A 14,354-nucleotide genomic window follows, 5' to 3' on the forward strand; every position below is an offset into this window, starting at 1 on the left:
TTTATTACAGATGGTTGCTGGGAATTGAACTCAGGACCTTTGGAAGAGCAGGCAATGCTCTTAACCACTGAGCCATCTCTCCAACCCCCTTGTTTTGTTTTTTTTTTTTTTTAAAGGAAATCCATTGCTATTGGAACAAAGAAAGGATAATACTTTAAGGAAAGGTCGATTGAAATGAGGGGAGAGTCGGAGCATGAAAACGGTGCATTTAGTGGACTTGATAAGCATGGGTGAATTTAAGCTCACAAATAGTAACAAATAATAATAAGAATGATGGTGCAAGTTGGTTAGCAGTGACTGACTTTGCTGGAATTAAAATAAGATGCATCGGACACAGCTGTGACATGGAACTGGTTGAGGCATGATTGGATTGAAAGGATTTTAAGTTACTGAATGAAGTGTTCATGTTAAAATACAGAAGACTCCAGACTTACTGGAAGACTTAATAGGCTTTGGATCAAGGGCCCTCCACAGCCAGGCACTTTTCTGCTCGAATCCTTTCAGATGGTATGGCCCGGAGCTCAGGATGACATTCCAAAGGGGGCAATTAGAAGTGAAATGACAGGAACGCCCTCTAAGGCACCAATGTTAAGCTTTTTCTGGTAGGCTCTTATGCGCCCAGGTGTCAGGACCTGTCATCACGCACCCTGGCTGAGGCGTGTGCTGTGCAAGGAATTAGCTTGGGGCTCAGTGAAACACAGTGACTGAGCTCAGACCTTAACAGGAAAAAAAAAAAAAAAAGGTGTCTTAGAGCCTGGTCCATGGCTGCTGGAGGAACCAAGTCCCAACGGTCAAGGTATCTGTCCCCTCCTGGTGCCCTCGTCAGGAGACTCTGTGCATGTCCCACTCTGGGCTCTGGTTGTTTTTCTCTCCGGCTGCTCTGAAGAATGCCACATTGTTCTGGGTGGGCTGCCTCTCCTACTCTGTGCATACTCTTTCTCTAAGTGACATTAGTGTTGGGGAGCTGGGTTGTGGCTGGAAAAGAAGAAGACAAACCTGGTTCTGCGAGCTGTAGTTTCTGCACCACATTTTTAAGTTTATACCCATAAAAGCTGAGGCCGTAACACCCAGTTCACAAGGCTGTTAGCAATTCTAAATGAGCCTCTCCATGCAAAGGCACCTGTGGAGTCCCTGGCATAAGGCTTGCATTATTGTTACCCACCAACACACACACACACACACACACACACACACACACACACACACACACACACTTCAAGCAGGAAAATTGCCAAAATGGAAGATAGAATAAAATAAGAAAAATAAACCAGAACTTAAAACAATTATGGTCCTGTGCAGTTCCTGGGATAGTTAAAACATAAAGACATAGAAAAGTAGAATATTAAGGCAGCACTAACCAAAAGACATTTAGTAAAATCATATTAATTTTAGGAAAAGGACCTTGAGGCAAAAAGTCTTTATCAGAAAACTTAGAATGGTAGATCTTGTGTAATTTATGTTTTATCAAAGTTTTAAAGAATCCTTACCAAAGATAAAAAGATGAACAAATCTATAGTAATAACATCTAGTAATATATACATGATTTAAAAATGAAAACCAATGGGCACTTGTCACCCTGCCTCATGACCAGCGTTCTCCATACTGGACTCACGTGGTGGATGGAGAGAACCAACTCCTGCAAGTTGTCCTCTGACCTCCACACACGTGTCATTGGCACATGTGCTCCACACATAAAAAAAGCAAAACTGGTGGTGGTGGTGCACACCTTTAATCCCAGCACTTAGGAGGCAAGGCTGGTGAATCTCTGTGAGTTCGAGGCCAGCCTGGACTAGAGAGTGAGTTCCAGGACAGACTCCAAAGCTACACAAAGAAACCTTGTCTCAAAAAGCCAATGTGTGTGTGTGTATATATATATATAATGCTCTTCATTTAAAAGGCTAATGTGTGTATATATATATATATATATTTATTGTGCTCTTAAATAATTTATTACATATATGCAATAAATTATTTAAGAGCACAGTAAAATTGAGAAGTACATAAGCAGGTAGCCTTAACCTTTTTCAACAACTGTTAGATTTACTAGATAAAAATAAAAAATATAGGAATTTGAACATAGGATTTGGGTGGGGTAACTCAGTTGGAATAATATATGGTTTGCAGGCACAAGGACCAAGTTCAGTCCCCAGAGTATAGTGGAATATGCTTTGTAGTCCCAATGCTGGCAACATTGCCGAGACCCCCTAGCCAGGCAGTCTAGCCTAATTGGTGAGAGCCAAGCCTGTCTCAGAGGAGGTATACCTCCTGAGATTGTCCTTTGACCTCCATTCATGTGTGTATACACTTGCTCACATACATGTGTCCCCCATGCACACATATGTATACACACAATAAAATAAAAATTATTTTTACAAATCTGATTGTATCTGTTACTGATTTCATTCTTAGAAAACACATAAAAGAAGGCTCAAAGAGAATTTATATGACATAGACGATATTCTCTGAGAATTCAGTAACAGTAAAAAAGCTTCCGTGTATTGGGTATTGAAAGCCTCATTGGCGTGAACAAATTCCCTAAAACAGCATTGCTCTCCAAAACTGATTCCAGATGGAACAGAAAACCCAAATAGTTGGGAAGGCTGGGGCATGAGTATTGAGAGTTTGAGGCCATCCACGGCAATATCAAAGCCTTGTCTCCCAGAAGGAAAGGGAACTGGAGTGGCTGGGATGGGGGTCACTAAGGACACCGAATTAGTAACTTTCCACAAAGGAAACAGTCGGGCCCGCCTGGATGACTTTGTGTGACATTCAAATAACAGTCACATAAAGGTCATATAGAAAATGCCTTAGATTGCAGAAAAGCTAATAAGCATTTCTATTTTCTTTTTCAAGCTTTAACTATGTTTCTACCATCAAGTTAGAAGATCATCAAAAAAAAAAAGGAGCATGGCAAGCCTCTTTCATGCGTAGACATAAATGAAATCTAAACAAACTAGCAGAGAGCAAATGAGCAACTGTTCACAAAAGTTATATCATGACCACACTTGTTTTACTCCAGTAATTAAGGGTTCAGTGATATAGTCTAACATAGATTTATAGTGCGATGGGTTGAATCCTTATAACCATCTAAAAAAACGTAGATGAAAATTTTGCAAAATTCGTTGAAAATCTAAATGCACGTACAACAACAGTAAGACAAGTCTTAGAAAACTACAAGCAGAAGAAATGGCGTCAGCCTAGTATGTAGGACTTTGCTAACTCACAGCCTGCAGCCTGTTTGTTGCAGAGGCGTGGAGGCAGTTTGCTTTAGGATGTTAAGCAAATAAGGAGATATGCTATAGCCACTTTTATTTGCTGTTTTGTTAGCCATCCTGCACAGTAAAGTAAATGAAGAAAAGAAAAGCTGCTCCACTACTTGGTGACCGACAGTGTAGAAAGCTGGGGACGTTTTTTCCGGGTAAATCATTAGGATGATAAAATCACCGGGGCAACAAAGCTTAAAAATGTGTGAGTTAAACTGTACCAAAATGTTAAATCTTATGTGTATTAAATAATGAGCAGAGTGAAGAGACATGTTGTGGAATGGTGGAAATCATGTGCACGCAGCCTGTCTCATGAGGAGTTAGTGTAAGGAGCACAGGGGCCGGAGGGATGGCTCAGTGGTTAAGAAATGTACTGCTCTTGCAATGGACCCTAGTGCAGTTCCAGCATTCACATTGGGCAACTCACAACAGCCTCTAACTCCAGCTCCAAAGCCCTCTTCTGGGCTCTACAGGCACGTGTGCAAATGTAAACACACACACACACGGACATACATATAACTAAATCAAAGCCATAACGTAAGCATAGCTATACACACACAAAATAACAAAATGTAAAACAAAGATTGAGATGATAAATTTTGTGGTACATTCTTTAACCATATTTAAACTGCAGGGTTGCTAGGCACAAAATTTTATAAAAATAGCTAGAAATAAATAACAGGAATGTATAGGTCCTTTATAGAGGGGCCTGTGTTGTCGAGAGATAATAAAGATGGCTTAAGTATGCAGGAAGATGAGCACATCCGTGGATGTTTGGTGTGTAAAGATGTCAGTTCTCTGCAGTTATCTGTGGATTTGGTCAGCTCCCATTGAAATCCCAACAGGTCGTGTATGTAGGAGGTATAAATGACAAATTTATTTTAAAGTTCAAATGGAACTGCAAAGAGTCCAGAAAAATGATGCCAGGCATGGTGGCTTACACCTTTAATCCTAGCCCTCAAGAGGCAGAGGCAGGTGGATTTCTGTAGGAGGAGGCTGCTTGTTTGTCCCAACAACAGCTGCCCAGAACCGAAATAATCACACAGAAACTGTGTTAATTAAATCACTGATTGACCCATTAGTTCTAGCTTCTTATTGGCTACCTCTTATATTAATTTAACCCATTTTTATTAATCTATGTATCACCACATGACAGTGGCTTCCCAGGTAAAATCTCCAGCTTCTGTTTCTGGCAGCTCCATGGTGTCTCTCTGACTCTGCTTTCTTCCTCCCAGAATTCAGTTCCTTCTTCCCTGCCTACCTAAGTGCTGCCCTATCAGCAGGCCGAGGCAGGGTCTTTATTCATTAATGAAAGCAACACATAGAAAGAAGGACCTCCTACACCAGTTTTCTGTGAGTTCAAAGCCATCCTGGTCTACATAGTGAATTCTAGGTCTGCCAGAATTATGTGATACCCTATCTCAATGACAGATAGATAGATAGATAGATAGATAGACAGACAGACAGACAGACAGATGAAAAATGAAAACACCCCTCACGGACTCTTGCTGTAATTAAACTGATATTGTGCTGTTGGAAGAGGTCACTTGTTTCATTCCCAGCTGCTCAGCCTTGAAATAATCACACAGAAACTGTATTAATTAAATCACTGCTTGGCCATTTACTTAAGCGTATTGCTTGCTAGCTCTTACATCTAGAATTAACCCATCTCCAATGTTTTATATTTTACCATGAGGTCGAGGCCTACCAGCAAAGTTTCAGCACGTCTGTCTCAGGCGGCTCCATGGCTTCTCCTTATTCTGCCTCCTTTCTTCCAGTATTCAGTTCATTTTTCCCGTCACAGCTAAGTTCTGCCCTGCTATAGGTCCAAAGAAGTTTTTTTATTAATCAGTGGTATTCACAGCATACAAGGGGAATCCCACATCATTGTACTGTCCAGGATAAAATATCTGTTAAATGGCTTTTTTTTTTTTTGGTGTGTGTGCTCATGTGCTCATGTTAGGGGTGTTTTTAGGTGCATGTGTGTTGTGTTTGGGTACATTTGGAGGCCTGAGATCAACACTGGGTGTTTTTTGTTGTTGTTGTTCCTCTCCACCTTATATATTGAGGCAGGATCTAAGTATGTAAACATGTAAAATAATAACCACATTTCCAAAGTTAATTGTGTTGACCAGAAAGTCCATTGATAGAAGAATGAATGAACAAAAGCTAATGTGTACATGGAATGGAAGATTACACACCCTAAAAGAAGAAAAGCATCATATATCCTATAATGTGAATTATGCTGGGTGAGATAGGAAAGTCACAGGCATTCACTTTATGATTTTCCTATATGATGTTTCCAAAATCAATAAATTAATAGAGACAGAAATTAGAATGGTAGTGTCCAAGGGCAGGGAAGAGGAGAAAATTAATTGTGGCCTGATGAGTACAGAATTTAATTTTTACAAGAGGGAAAGGGTCTGGAGATCTGTAATACAGCAAGGTGAAAACCCAGAACACTAAACTGTACACTCTAAAATGATCAATTCTATGTTAAGTGGCTTTTATACAGTTGATTATCCAATAGGAAAAGAAATGGATTCTTTCCTTATACCTATCAAAATCTGTCAGTGCTAAGTTGGTAGAAAAAGGACCATGAATTTGAGACTAGCCTGGGATATCTAATGATATTTTTTTAAAAAAAAATCATAGCTAATTATATTCAGATTTAAATATGGAATCTGTAAATGAAGAACTTTAGTGTCTGACTGGGAAGGATGCACGCAAAAGTCGGAGAACGATTGTGTGGAGTTGTCAGTTCTGGGATCCACTTCACACCCTCACACCTGCACTGCCCCTGCCGAGCCATCTCTCCAGCCCTAACTGATAAAACTTCAGAAAACAATTGCAGGGAGGCAGGGGGGATTTCCTTATGATCTCAGGGAAAAAAATTGTAATGTAGAAAAGGCACAAACTATGAAGAATGTTACAAAATTGGGATGGCTAATGTTCAAAGCTAGCTGTTCATCAAAAATGTAATACAGTGAGAATCCTAAAGGAGAAATTATACAATATAGCTTTCTTAAGTTTAAAATACAAAAATATGGAGAATTGCTGCAAACAAGTAAGAGAGCCAGGCCTGGTGGCATCTAGAATGGTGACCGCAGCAGTAGGATCACATGTTCAAAGCCATCCTCTGCTACATACGGGGCTTGAGAATAACATAGGCTGCATGAGATCCTGTCTCGGAAAAGAAAACCAATAAGAGAAGTGTAATCCCTACTAATCTCCAGCCTGCTCAACAGACTCCTTATCAATATTTGAAAGAGTAGGAGCAGATATTTCAGAGAAGCATGAACAGCCTACAAATAGAGGGAAAGAATCCCTTTGATTCTGAGGAAATCACAAATTGAAACCACAGTACCTGTTTACTGCCACAGGTCTAGCAAATGGTGAAGTGTCTAGTAGTGACAGGGTTTGGGGGCAGTGTGGAGTTTCTGGAACTCTCCCACACAGCTGGTGGGAATTAGTGTAACCGCCTTGCAGAGCAAATGAGTTGGCATTGGTCGCCAACATTGAAATTTACATAGCTGTGCAAGCCAATAGTCACAGTCTTAGAAATCCTTACATGTCACCGTCAAGCATCGTGAAACAGGAAAACTTAGTAGTAACATTGTGAGTAATAGGACCAAATGGAAACATCAGCAGTGGAGTGACTGTCTAAACTATAGGACACTAAACATGAAACTATCATCAAGCAGTGGAAAAAATGTGTCACTTATAGATAAATTGTAACAGTTTTGAGTGAAAGAAGCAAGTTGCTGACTGAACACATGCACATTCATTTAGCCTCTGTAGGTTTTAAATATTTCTTCACAATGTATCATTATACACAACTGTGAAAATAATAAAGCTAAGGAGACCATTAATACAAAGTCCAAGTCAGTGCCTACCAGGAGGAAAGATGATATGGTAGGAGGGGGTCAAGGGAGAACCGACAAGAAATATTGAGAGTGACAGCCGTGTTTTTTTTTCCAGGCAGAAACCTGCATAGATGGATAGTGATAACTTTTATAGTTTTATGGCTTTTACAAGTACAGCACACATTTTATACCCTCTTGGACTTAGTATGTAACCAGAAATGACCTTGAATTTCTGATCCTCCTGCTCAGTGCTGGACCTCAGTGCTGGGGTTACAGGAATATCACCACATCTGGTTTATGTGGTGCTGGGGATCCAATCAGCGCTTTGTGCATGGTAAATGAGGATTCTGCTGACTAAGCTACGTCTCTAGCCCTACCTCTGTTTTTGAGGTTGAAATTGGATGCTGTCAAGTTAAATGTCAAAAAATACTTAGAGCAGAGGTTAGGAAGTAACTATGTACTAGAGATCCAGCCCCACCATCTGTTGTGTATGGCCAGTGAGCTAAGAATGGGCTCTGTGTTTCTAAGTGCTTTGAAAAATCTCATTTCATGAAAGTCCTATGAATTCAGATTTGAGTGTCTGATGGAGGAAGGTCATTGGTTAAATAAAAAGAAACTGCTTGGCCCTCATTGGTTAGAAGATAGGTGGGAGGAGTAAACAGAACAGAACGCTGGGAGGAAGAGGAAGTGAGCTCAGACTCCACAGCTCTCCTCTCGGGAGCAGACGCCTGAGAGAGACGCCATGCCCCGCTCTCGGGCAGACACACGCCATGAAGCTCCGACCCAGGATGGACTAGGCTAGAATCTTCCCGGTAAGACCGGTTCTCACAGATTATTAGAGATGGGTTGATCGGGATATCAGAATTAGCCAGTAAGGGCTAGAGCTAAAGGGCCAAGCAGTGTTTAAATGAATACAGTTTGTGTGTTGTTATTTCGGGGCATAAGCTAGCCAGGCGGCTGGAGTGCCAGGGACACAGCCCCGCCGCCCTTATTACTACAAGTGTCTATAAATAAAGACTTGTTTGAACACACACACACAAAAATTGGATGCTGTCTTTCTTATCTGCATTTATTTATTTGCATTGAGGGGTGTGCATAAGTCAAATAACAACTGTTGAGTCAGTTCTCTCCTTCCACCATGTGGCTCCTGGGATCCCACACCGGTCATCGGGCTTGGTGACAAGTGCCTTTATCCAGCTGCGAAAAACTGGATATACTTTTTAAGCCTTGACCTAAAGCAATATTTTCATTTTTTATTGATTTTTATTAAGCTCTACATTTTTCTCTGCTCCCCCCGCCAGCTTCTCCCTTCCCCTTGATCCCTCTGCCTAGGTCCCCATGCTCCCAATTTACTCAGGAGATCTTGTCTTTTTCTACTTCCCATGTAGATTAGATCCCTGAATGTCTCTCTTAGTGTCCTCATTGTTGTCCAGGTTCTCTGGGATTGTGATTTGTAGACTGGTTTTCTTTGATTTATGATGGAGGAGTGTCATCTGTCTATGTGTTGCTTTCATTGGTTAATAAAGAAACTGCCTTGGCCTTTGATAGGACAGCAGCTTAGATAGGCGGAGTAGACAGAACAGAATGCTGGGAGGAAGGGAAGGGAAGCAGACACCATAGCTCTCCTACTCTGAGATGGAAGCAGGTTAAGATCCTTCCCGGTAAGCTACCACCTCATGGTGCTACAAAGATTATTAGAAATGGGTCAATCAAGATGTGAGAGCTAGCCAATAAGAGACTGAAACTAATGGGCCAGGCAGTGTTTAAAAGAATACAGTTTCCATGTAATTATTTTGGGTAAAGCTAGCCAGTGGCCGGGAGCTGAGCGGCGGAACACAGTCTGCTGCTCCATCTACAACTTTACACGTTTAAAAACCACTTATGAGTGAGCACATGTGATCATTGTCTTTCTGTGTCTGGGTTACCTCACTCAAAATGGTGTTTTCTAGCTCCATCCATTTGCCTGCAAAATTCAAGACGTCGTTATTTTTCTCTGCTGTGGATTTTCCTTATCCATTCTTTGGTCAAGGGGCATTTAAACCTCTATTTGTTTCCGTTGGTTGCTCCTACTTGTGATTCTCAAAAAAAAAAAAAAAAGCCAAAACTAAAGGCAGAAAATTGTGCTCAGGTCACATGTTCTGTTCTGAGAATAGGCTCTGTAAGTGGGAGATGAATAAGATGTAGCTGGTCCTCAGAAGCAAGAGTCTAACAAAGACAAAAGGAATTGAACACTGGAATCTCACATGGTCAGTGTGAGGGTGGGCATATGCACAAGGTCATGGAGAGTCATCATTGACCAATGGAGCAGTGGGAAAGTCTTCAGAGGAAAAACACTCCAGAGACTTGGAAAACAAGCAGGAGATGTATGTATGTAAGACTGGAGGGGAAGGGTAGGCCTGGGACAAGTGTGTGCCCAGGTCTCTAGACTTAAGGGATAGGATAGGCATCCGCTGTGCTCTTTGGGGGTAGGAGACGGGAGAGATGCAAGCTGCTGATGCATTTGCCCATGTGGAACATGACAGTGCTCCTTTAGCTCGTACTGTGTACCGGTTATCAACCTGTGCGAGCCCTTAGGAGAAGGCCGTGCTCTCTAGGACCAGAGGTGTGTTAGAGGAGAGGACCTGCAGCACATCATGGCTACTTGCCGGGTAAAGGGAAATAAATAGAGAGCAGCTGGGGGGCAAGTTCAGAATTCCTGCTGTGTTTTGCCCTATGTAATTGGATGGAAGATAGATTAGATATAGACTTTTCTCCGAATAAAATGGGTTGAAGGGTCCGTGGTTGCTTAGATATCAAAAAAATACAGCTTCTGAAGATACTGGTATTATCTTTAGTATAATCAAATATTGACTTTGCCTATATGGTCTTAAGGGAAGACAGATTTGTGTTTATGTGGTGTTAAAATACAGCAAGCAGAATATAAAAGTTTAATAGTGGCGAATGCCTGTAAGCCCAGCCTTTGAGGTTGAGGCAGCAAGATTGCAAGGTGAAGGCCTGGCTGTGCTCCACAGAGGGTTCTATTTAATAAATAACAAGTGGGAATGCAGGATTGATGTGGCACACAGCTGCATACAAACTGTCCTTTCTGTTCCAAGTGTCACATTTGATAATAAACTGTATGGACAGCAGACTTAAATATTCAAACTTATATTTCATTAATATCCCGCCCAAATCTCAGACAGCCGTGTTATTTAAAGGGAATTGGATGGACAGCGCGTATTGTGTAGAGAGCCTTTGTGGGGATTTTCAGAGGCTGTGGGTGTATATGGTGTAGCAGCATGAGACCCTGGGTTTACTTGCCAGCTTAAAAAAAAAAAAAAACATGAGGCAGGCTAAGTAGGGGCTGTAGAACAGAACATTCTGTTCAATATAATTGTGAAATTTTATTCACTTTGTGTGCATTTACTATTTTAATGAACAATCTTGGTGTTTCTGCTTTCCAGAGAAATTACTGGAATTTTAACTTTTTTTGTACCTTCTAATACAGCATCATTTACAGTCACAGGTCTAATGGTCACTGCTTGTGTATAGACTTATACTTGTTTAATCTGTTGGCACAGACAGACCCTTTTTTTTTTTGGTTTTCCAAGATAGGGTTTCTTTGTGTGGTTTTGGAGCCTGTCCTGGAGCTTACTCTGTAGACCAGAATGGCCTCGGACTCACAGAGATCCGCCTGCGTCTGCCTCCCGAGTGCTGGGATTAACGTCACATGCCACCACTGCCCGGCTCACAGACAGACCCTTAATGCCAAATGCTCTGCCTCAGTTTTTTGTTGTTTCAAGGCAGAGATTTGTGTAGCCCAGGCTGGCTCAGATTAACTGAGTAGCTGTAGATGATTTTGATCTCTTGATCCTACTACCTCTACCTCCTAAATGCTGTGATTACAGGCTTGCACCACAACACCCAGCTTGCCTTGCTTTTGTTTGGGAGTATTCTAGCATTTATGGACATAGCTTAGGCAGCTGAGTTGCTAACATGCACAATCCATGTGTTTTTTGCATTGTCTTTGCCTTTTTGTATTGTACCCGTCAAAAAAATTCCCCCAATAGGGAATTACCCTCATATCTTACCAGAAATGACCCAGAAACCTCAAAAAGGGGGGGTGGGGCGGGGAATTCCCAATATGTAGAGATACCCAGAAGAAATTTAACATGTCTCTTTAGCTCCATAATTTGATAATGTCACTTTATGGTAGAAGGAACCACAGGAATGAAGAAGCCGCAGGCGACCGTCAGAGTTCTGCTGGCTGCTCTCTGCAAGGCCCAGTCACACTGACTACAGTGAAATCTGATTTGTACTCGAAAAGGTCTCATTTCCTTATTTTCTCCTTTGACACAGAAATCCCCTGCAAAGAAGCTGAGCCATGCAATTAGTAGATCTTTGGGCTGTGTACCCTCCAGAGAACCCCCACATCCTGTTTTTCCTGAGCAACCAGAGAAACCACTTGACCTTGCACACATAGTGTAAGTATGCACCTGCATGGGCTGTGCCAAAACGGGGCTTTCTGATGGGAACTCTCGCGCCAAGGGCTGGTTTCTTTAAACCTTCCTAATATCTGCATGTACTGCTCTGCATTCCTCAAGCCAGAATAGTGCAGCAGCCCCCAGACACACGAGTACACCACAGCACGTCTGTGTGTCCATCCTTCCTTCAGGGTAGCCACAGTTCATTCTTTATGGCAGTGAAACCCCCAGGGACTTAACTTAGATATTCACATGGTAGGGAAGGAAAGTCTCCTGGGTTTTATCTTCTCAAACTTAAAGACACAGAGCGACAAAAGGCGGACCAGTGCAGCAGCTCGTGATTGTTCTTCAGTGCACTCCATTTCTTCTAGACATGTCTTCAGCTCCTATGCAGTTGGTTTTGTTGTATGGTGTGATGTTGAAGCAGTCACACGCATGCACTCACTCACGCATGCATGCATACACACGCACCAGTCTGCATTTGAACAATGACTTGCTTCCAAAGTCATTTTTTTGCATAATAATTCATTTCCTCGTGACCTGTTGTTAGTGTCACTGTTGCCAAAATTAAAATTTCCAGAGCTGGGGAGATGTGGTTCGGTGTTCACACCGCGTGCCAGGCTCTGGGTTCAACCCCTGATGCTGCATAAGTAAGAAAAAAGTCGCTTCTAAACGCACACAGGCTGATTTCTGGGCTCTTTATGCTGTGTTCTTTGGCCAAATTGGCTATTCCCTTGCCAGAATCACCCTGTCTCAGTTACCATAGAGACAGTGATAATTTTTAGGACTATCATCTCTATTCTTGTCCTTTCTTGTTTTCTTACAAATTTTGGCATCAGCTTATTGGATTCTTCATGAAATTTTGTTCAGGTTTTTACTGATTTTTTTTTTTGAACCCAAAGACAAAATTAGAGAAAATTGACATTTTTATAATACTGAATTTTCTATTCTACAAACATAGTCTCTTTACATTTGCCTAAATGCCCGTTTATGCCTTTAAGTAGTTTTATGGTTTTGACCTAGGAAAGGTGTTATATATGTTAGATTAGTTTCTGAAGTGGTTTTTGTGGTCTTTTTTTTCTGTGTGTGTGCGGGGGTGGGGAGACATCTCACTATGTAGTTCAACCTGACCTTAAGCCCTCTCTTAGCCCAGGCTAGCCTGCTAGCCTTAGTTTCCTGAGTGGTTAGAGTGTCTCACCTGCCTAGACTGATGCCTGAGGACCCTACTCATTTTGTTGTCTTTTTTCCTATAAAATTTTCAAGACATATTTAGTACCTTATAAAAGTGTATAATTCCCGTGAATTTGTGTAATGTCTTGTCATGCTAGTGGGTTCTTTTTTGAATTGTGCTTCTTATCAATTACTCACAGTGTATGGAAATATTGATGGGTTTTGTATTTTAATGTACTGTGTACTTTCTTAACTTGCTCATTGCTTCTGATAATTTGTATTCTTTTTTTTTTTTTTTTTTTTTTTGGTTTTTCGAGACAGGGTTTCTCTGTGGTTTTGGAGCCCGTCCTGGAACTAGCTCTTGTAGACCAGGCTGGTCTCGAACTCACAGAGATCTGCCTGCCTCTGCCTCCCAAGTGCTGGGATTAAAGGCGTGCGCCACCACCGCCCGGCTGTATTCATTTTTTTTAGAATTTTCTTTAAATAATTTTATAATCTGCAAATAATGATGGCTTTATTTCTTTCTACTTTGTAGACTTTCAGAAATTAATCATGCTTTCTGGGGTATAAAAGGTCTTACTATGATGGCTAGAAACCTCCATACTGAATAGAAAGGGTGTAATGGGCATTTATTTATCTATCTGTCTATATGTTTCTCTACCTATCTATCTATTCATCCGTCTGTCTATCTGTCTGTCCATCCACCCGTCCATCTGTCTATCTATTATCTATCTATTCATCTATCATCTACCTATGTATCCTATTTATCATTTGTCTATCTATCTATCTATCTATCTATCATCTATCTGTCAATCATCTCTCTGCCTGCCTATCTCTCTCTTTCTCTCTCTGGCTCTCTCTGGCTCTCGCTCTCTCTTGCTCTCTACCCACCAACCATCTATTCTGTGTGTAGCTCTGGCTGTCCTGGAATTCACTCTGTAGACCAGGCTGGCTGGAACTCACAGAGATCCTCCTGCCTCTGCCTTCTGAGTGCTGGGATTAAAGGTATGTGCCGTCACTGCCAGGCCAATAGGCCTTCTTATGTTATAGAAATCTCAAAGGCTTGCAACTGTCACATAGTAGCAATGTTGCAGGGTTTACAGATGTAATCAGGTTAATCAGCTTCTTTTTTATCTCCGCTTCCAAAGAGTGCTTCATTTTGGTGATGAACAGATACCGAATTGTATCAGATTTTTCTGTTTTGAGATGATTGTATGATTTTATTTTCCTCATTAATTTGTATTAGTTGAGGGTAGCCTTTTGTGATGCTAGGGTTAAACCCAGGGCTTCCCGCACATGAATGGGCTACATTTCCACCCCTGATTTTAAGAAATCGCTCTTACATTCCTGGAACAAACCTGAGTTGGCTATCCAAAGCACTGTTGAATTTTGAATTTTGTCTGGTAATATTTTGTTAGATTGGGGCGCGGTTTATAAGTGAATCTGGACTTCAATTTTCCTCCCCCCTCTTTTTTTGATAACTAAGAAAGACTTTGTTTTAAGACAAAACCATTAGCATAGCAATATAGCCAGATTTTATTGTGTGTGCTCATTTAAAAAATATTTTTGAATGGTGTATGTACATGTCTTAT

At 41.3% G+C, this 14,354-nt stretch overlaps 1 protein-coding gene across 9 annotated transcripts in view; it reads left to right on the top strand.

Annotated features, from left to right (window-relative positions):
• The window catches only part of LOC121439585 (dystrobrevin beta), a 215,352-nt gene that overhangs the window by 107,543 nt on the left and 93,455 nt on the right, over window positions 1–14,354 (top strand). For all 9 annotated transcript variants that reach the window (XM_041640106.1, XM_041640102.1, XM_041640101.1 and 6 more), the window contains one exon: window positions 11,468–11,592. In XM_041640106.1, coding sequence (XP_041496040.1) covers window positions 11,468–11,592 — 125 coding nt within the window. The remainder of the gene's footprint in view (window positions 1–11,467; window positions 11,593–14,354) is intronic.

Source organism: Microtus oregoni, unplaced genomic scaffold (assembly GCF_018167655.1).
Source record: "Microtus oregoni isolate MIOR12 unplaced genomic scaffold, Mior012 000062F_ref0000492, whole genome shotgun sequence".
Lineage (NCBI taxonomy): Eukaryota > Metazoa > Chordata > Mammalia > Rodentia > Cricetidae > Microtus > Microtus oregoni.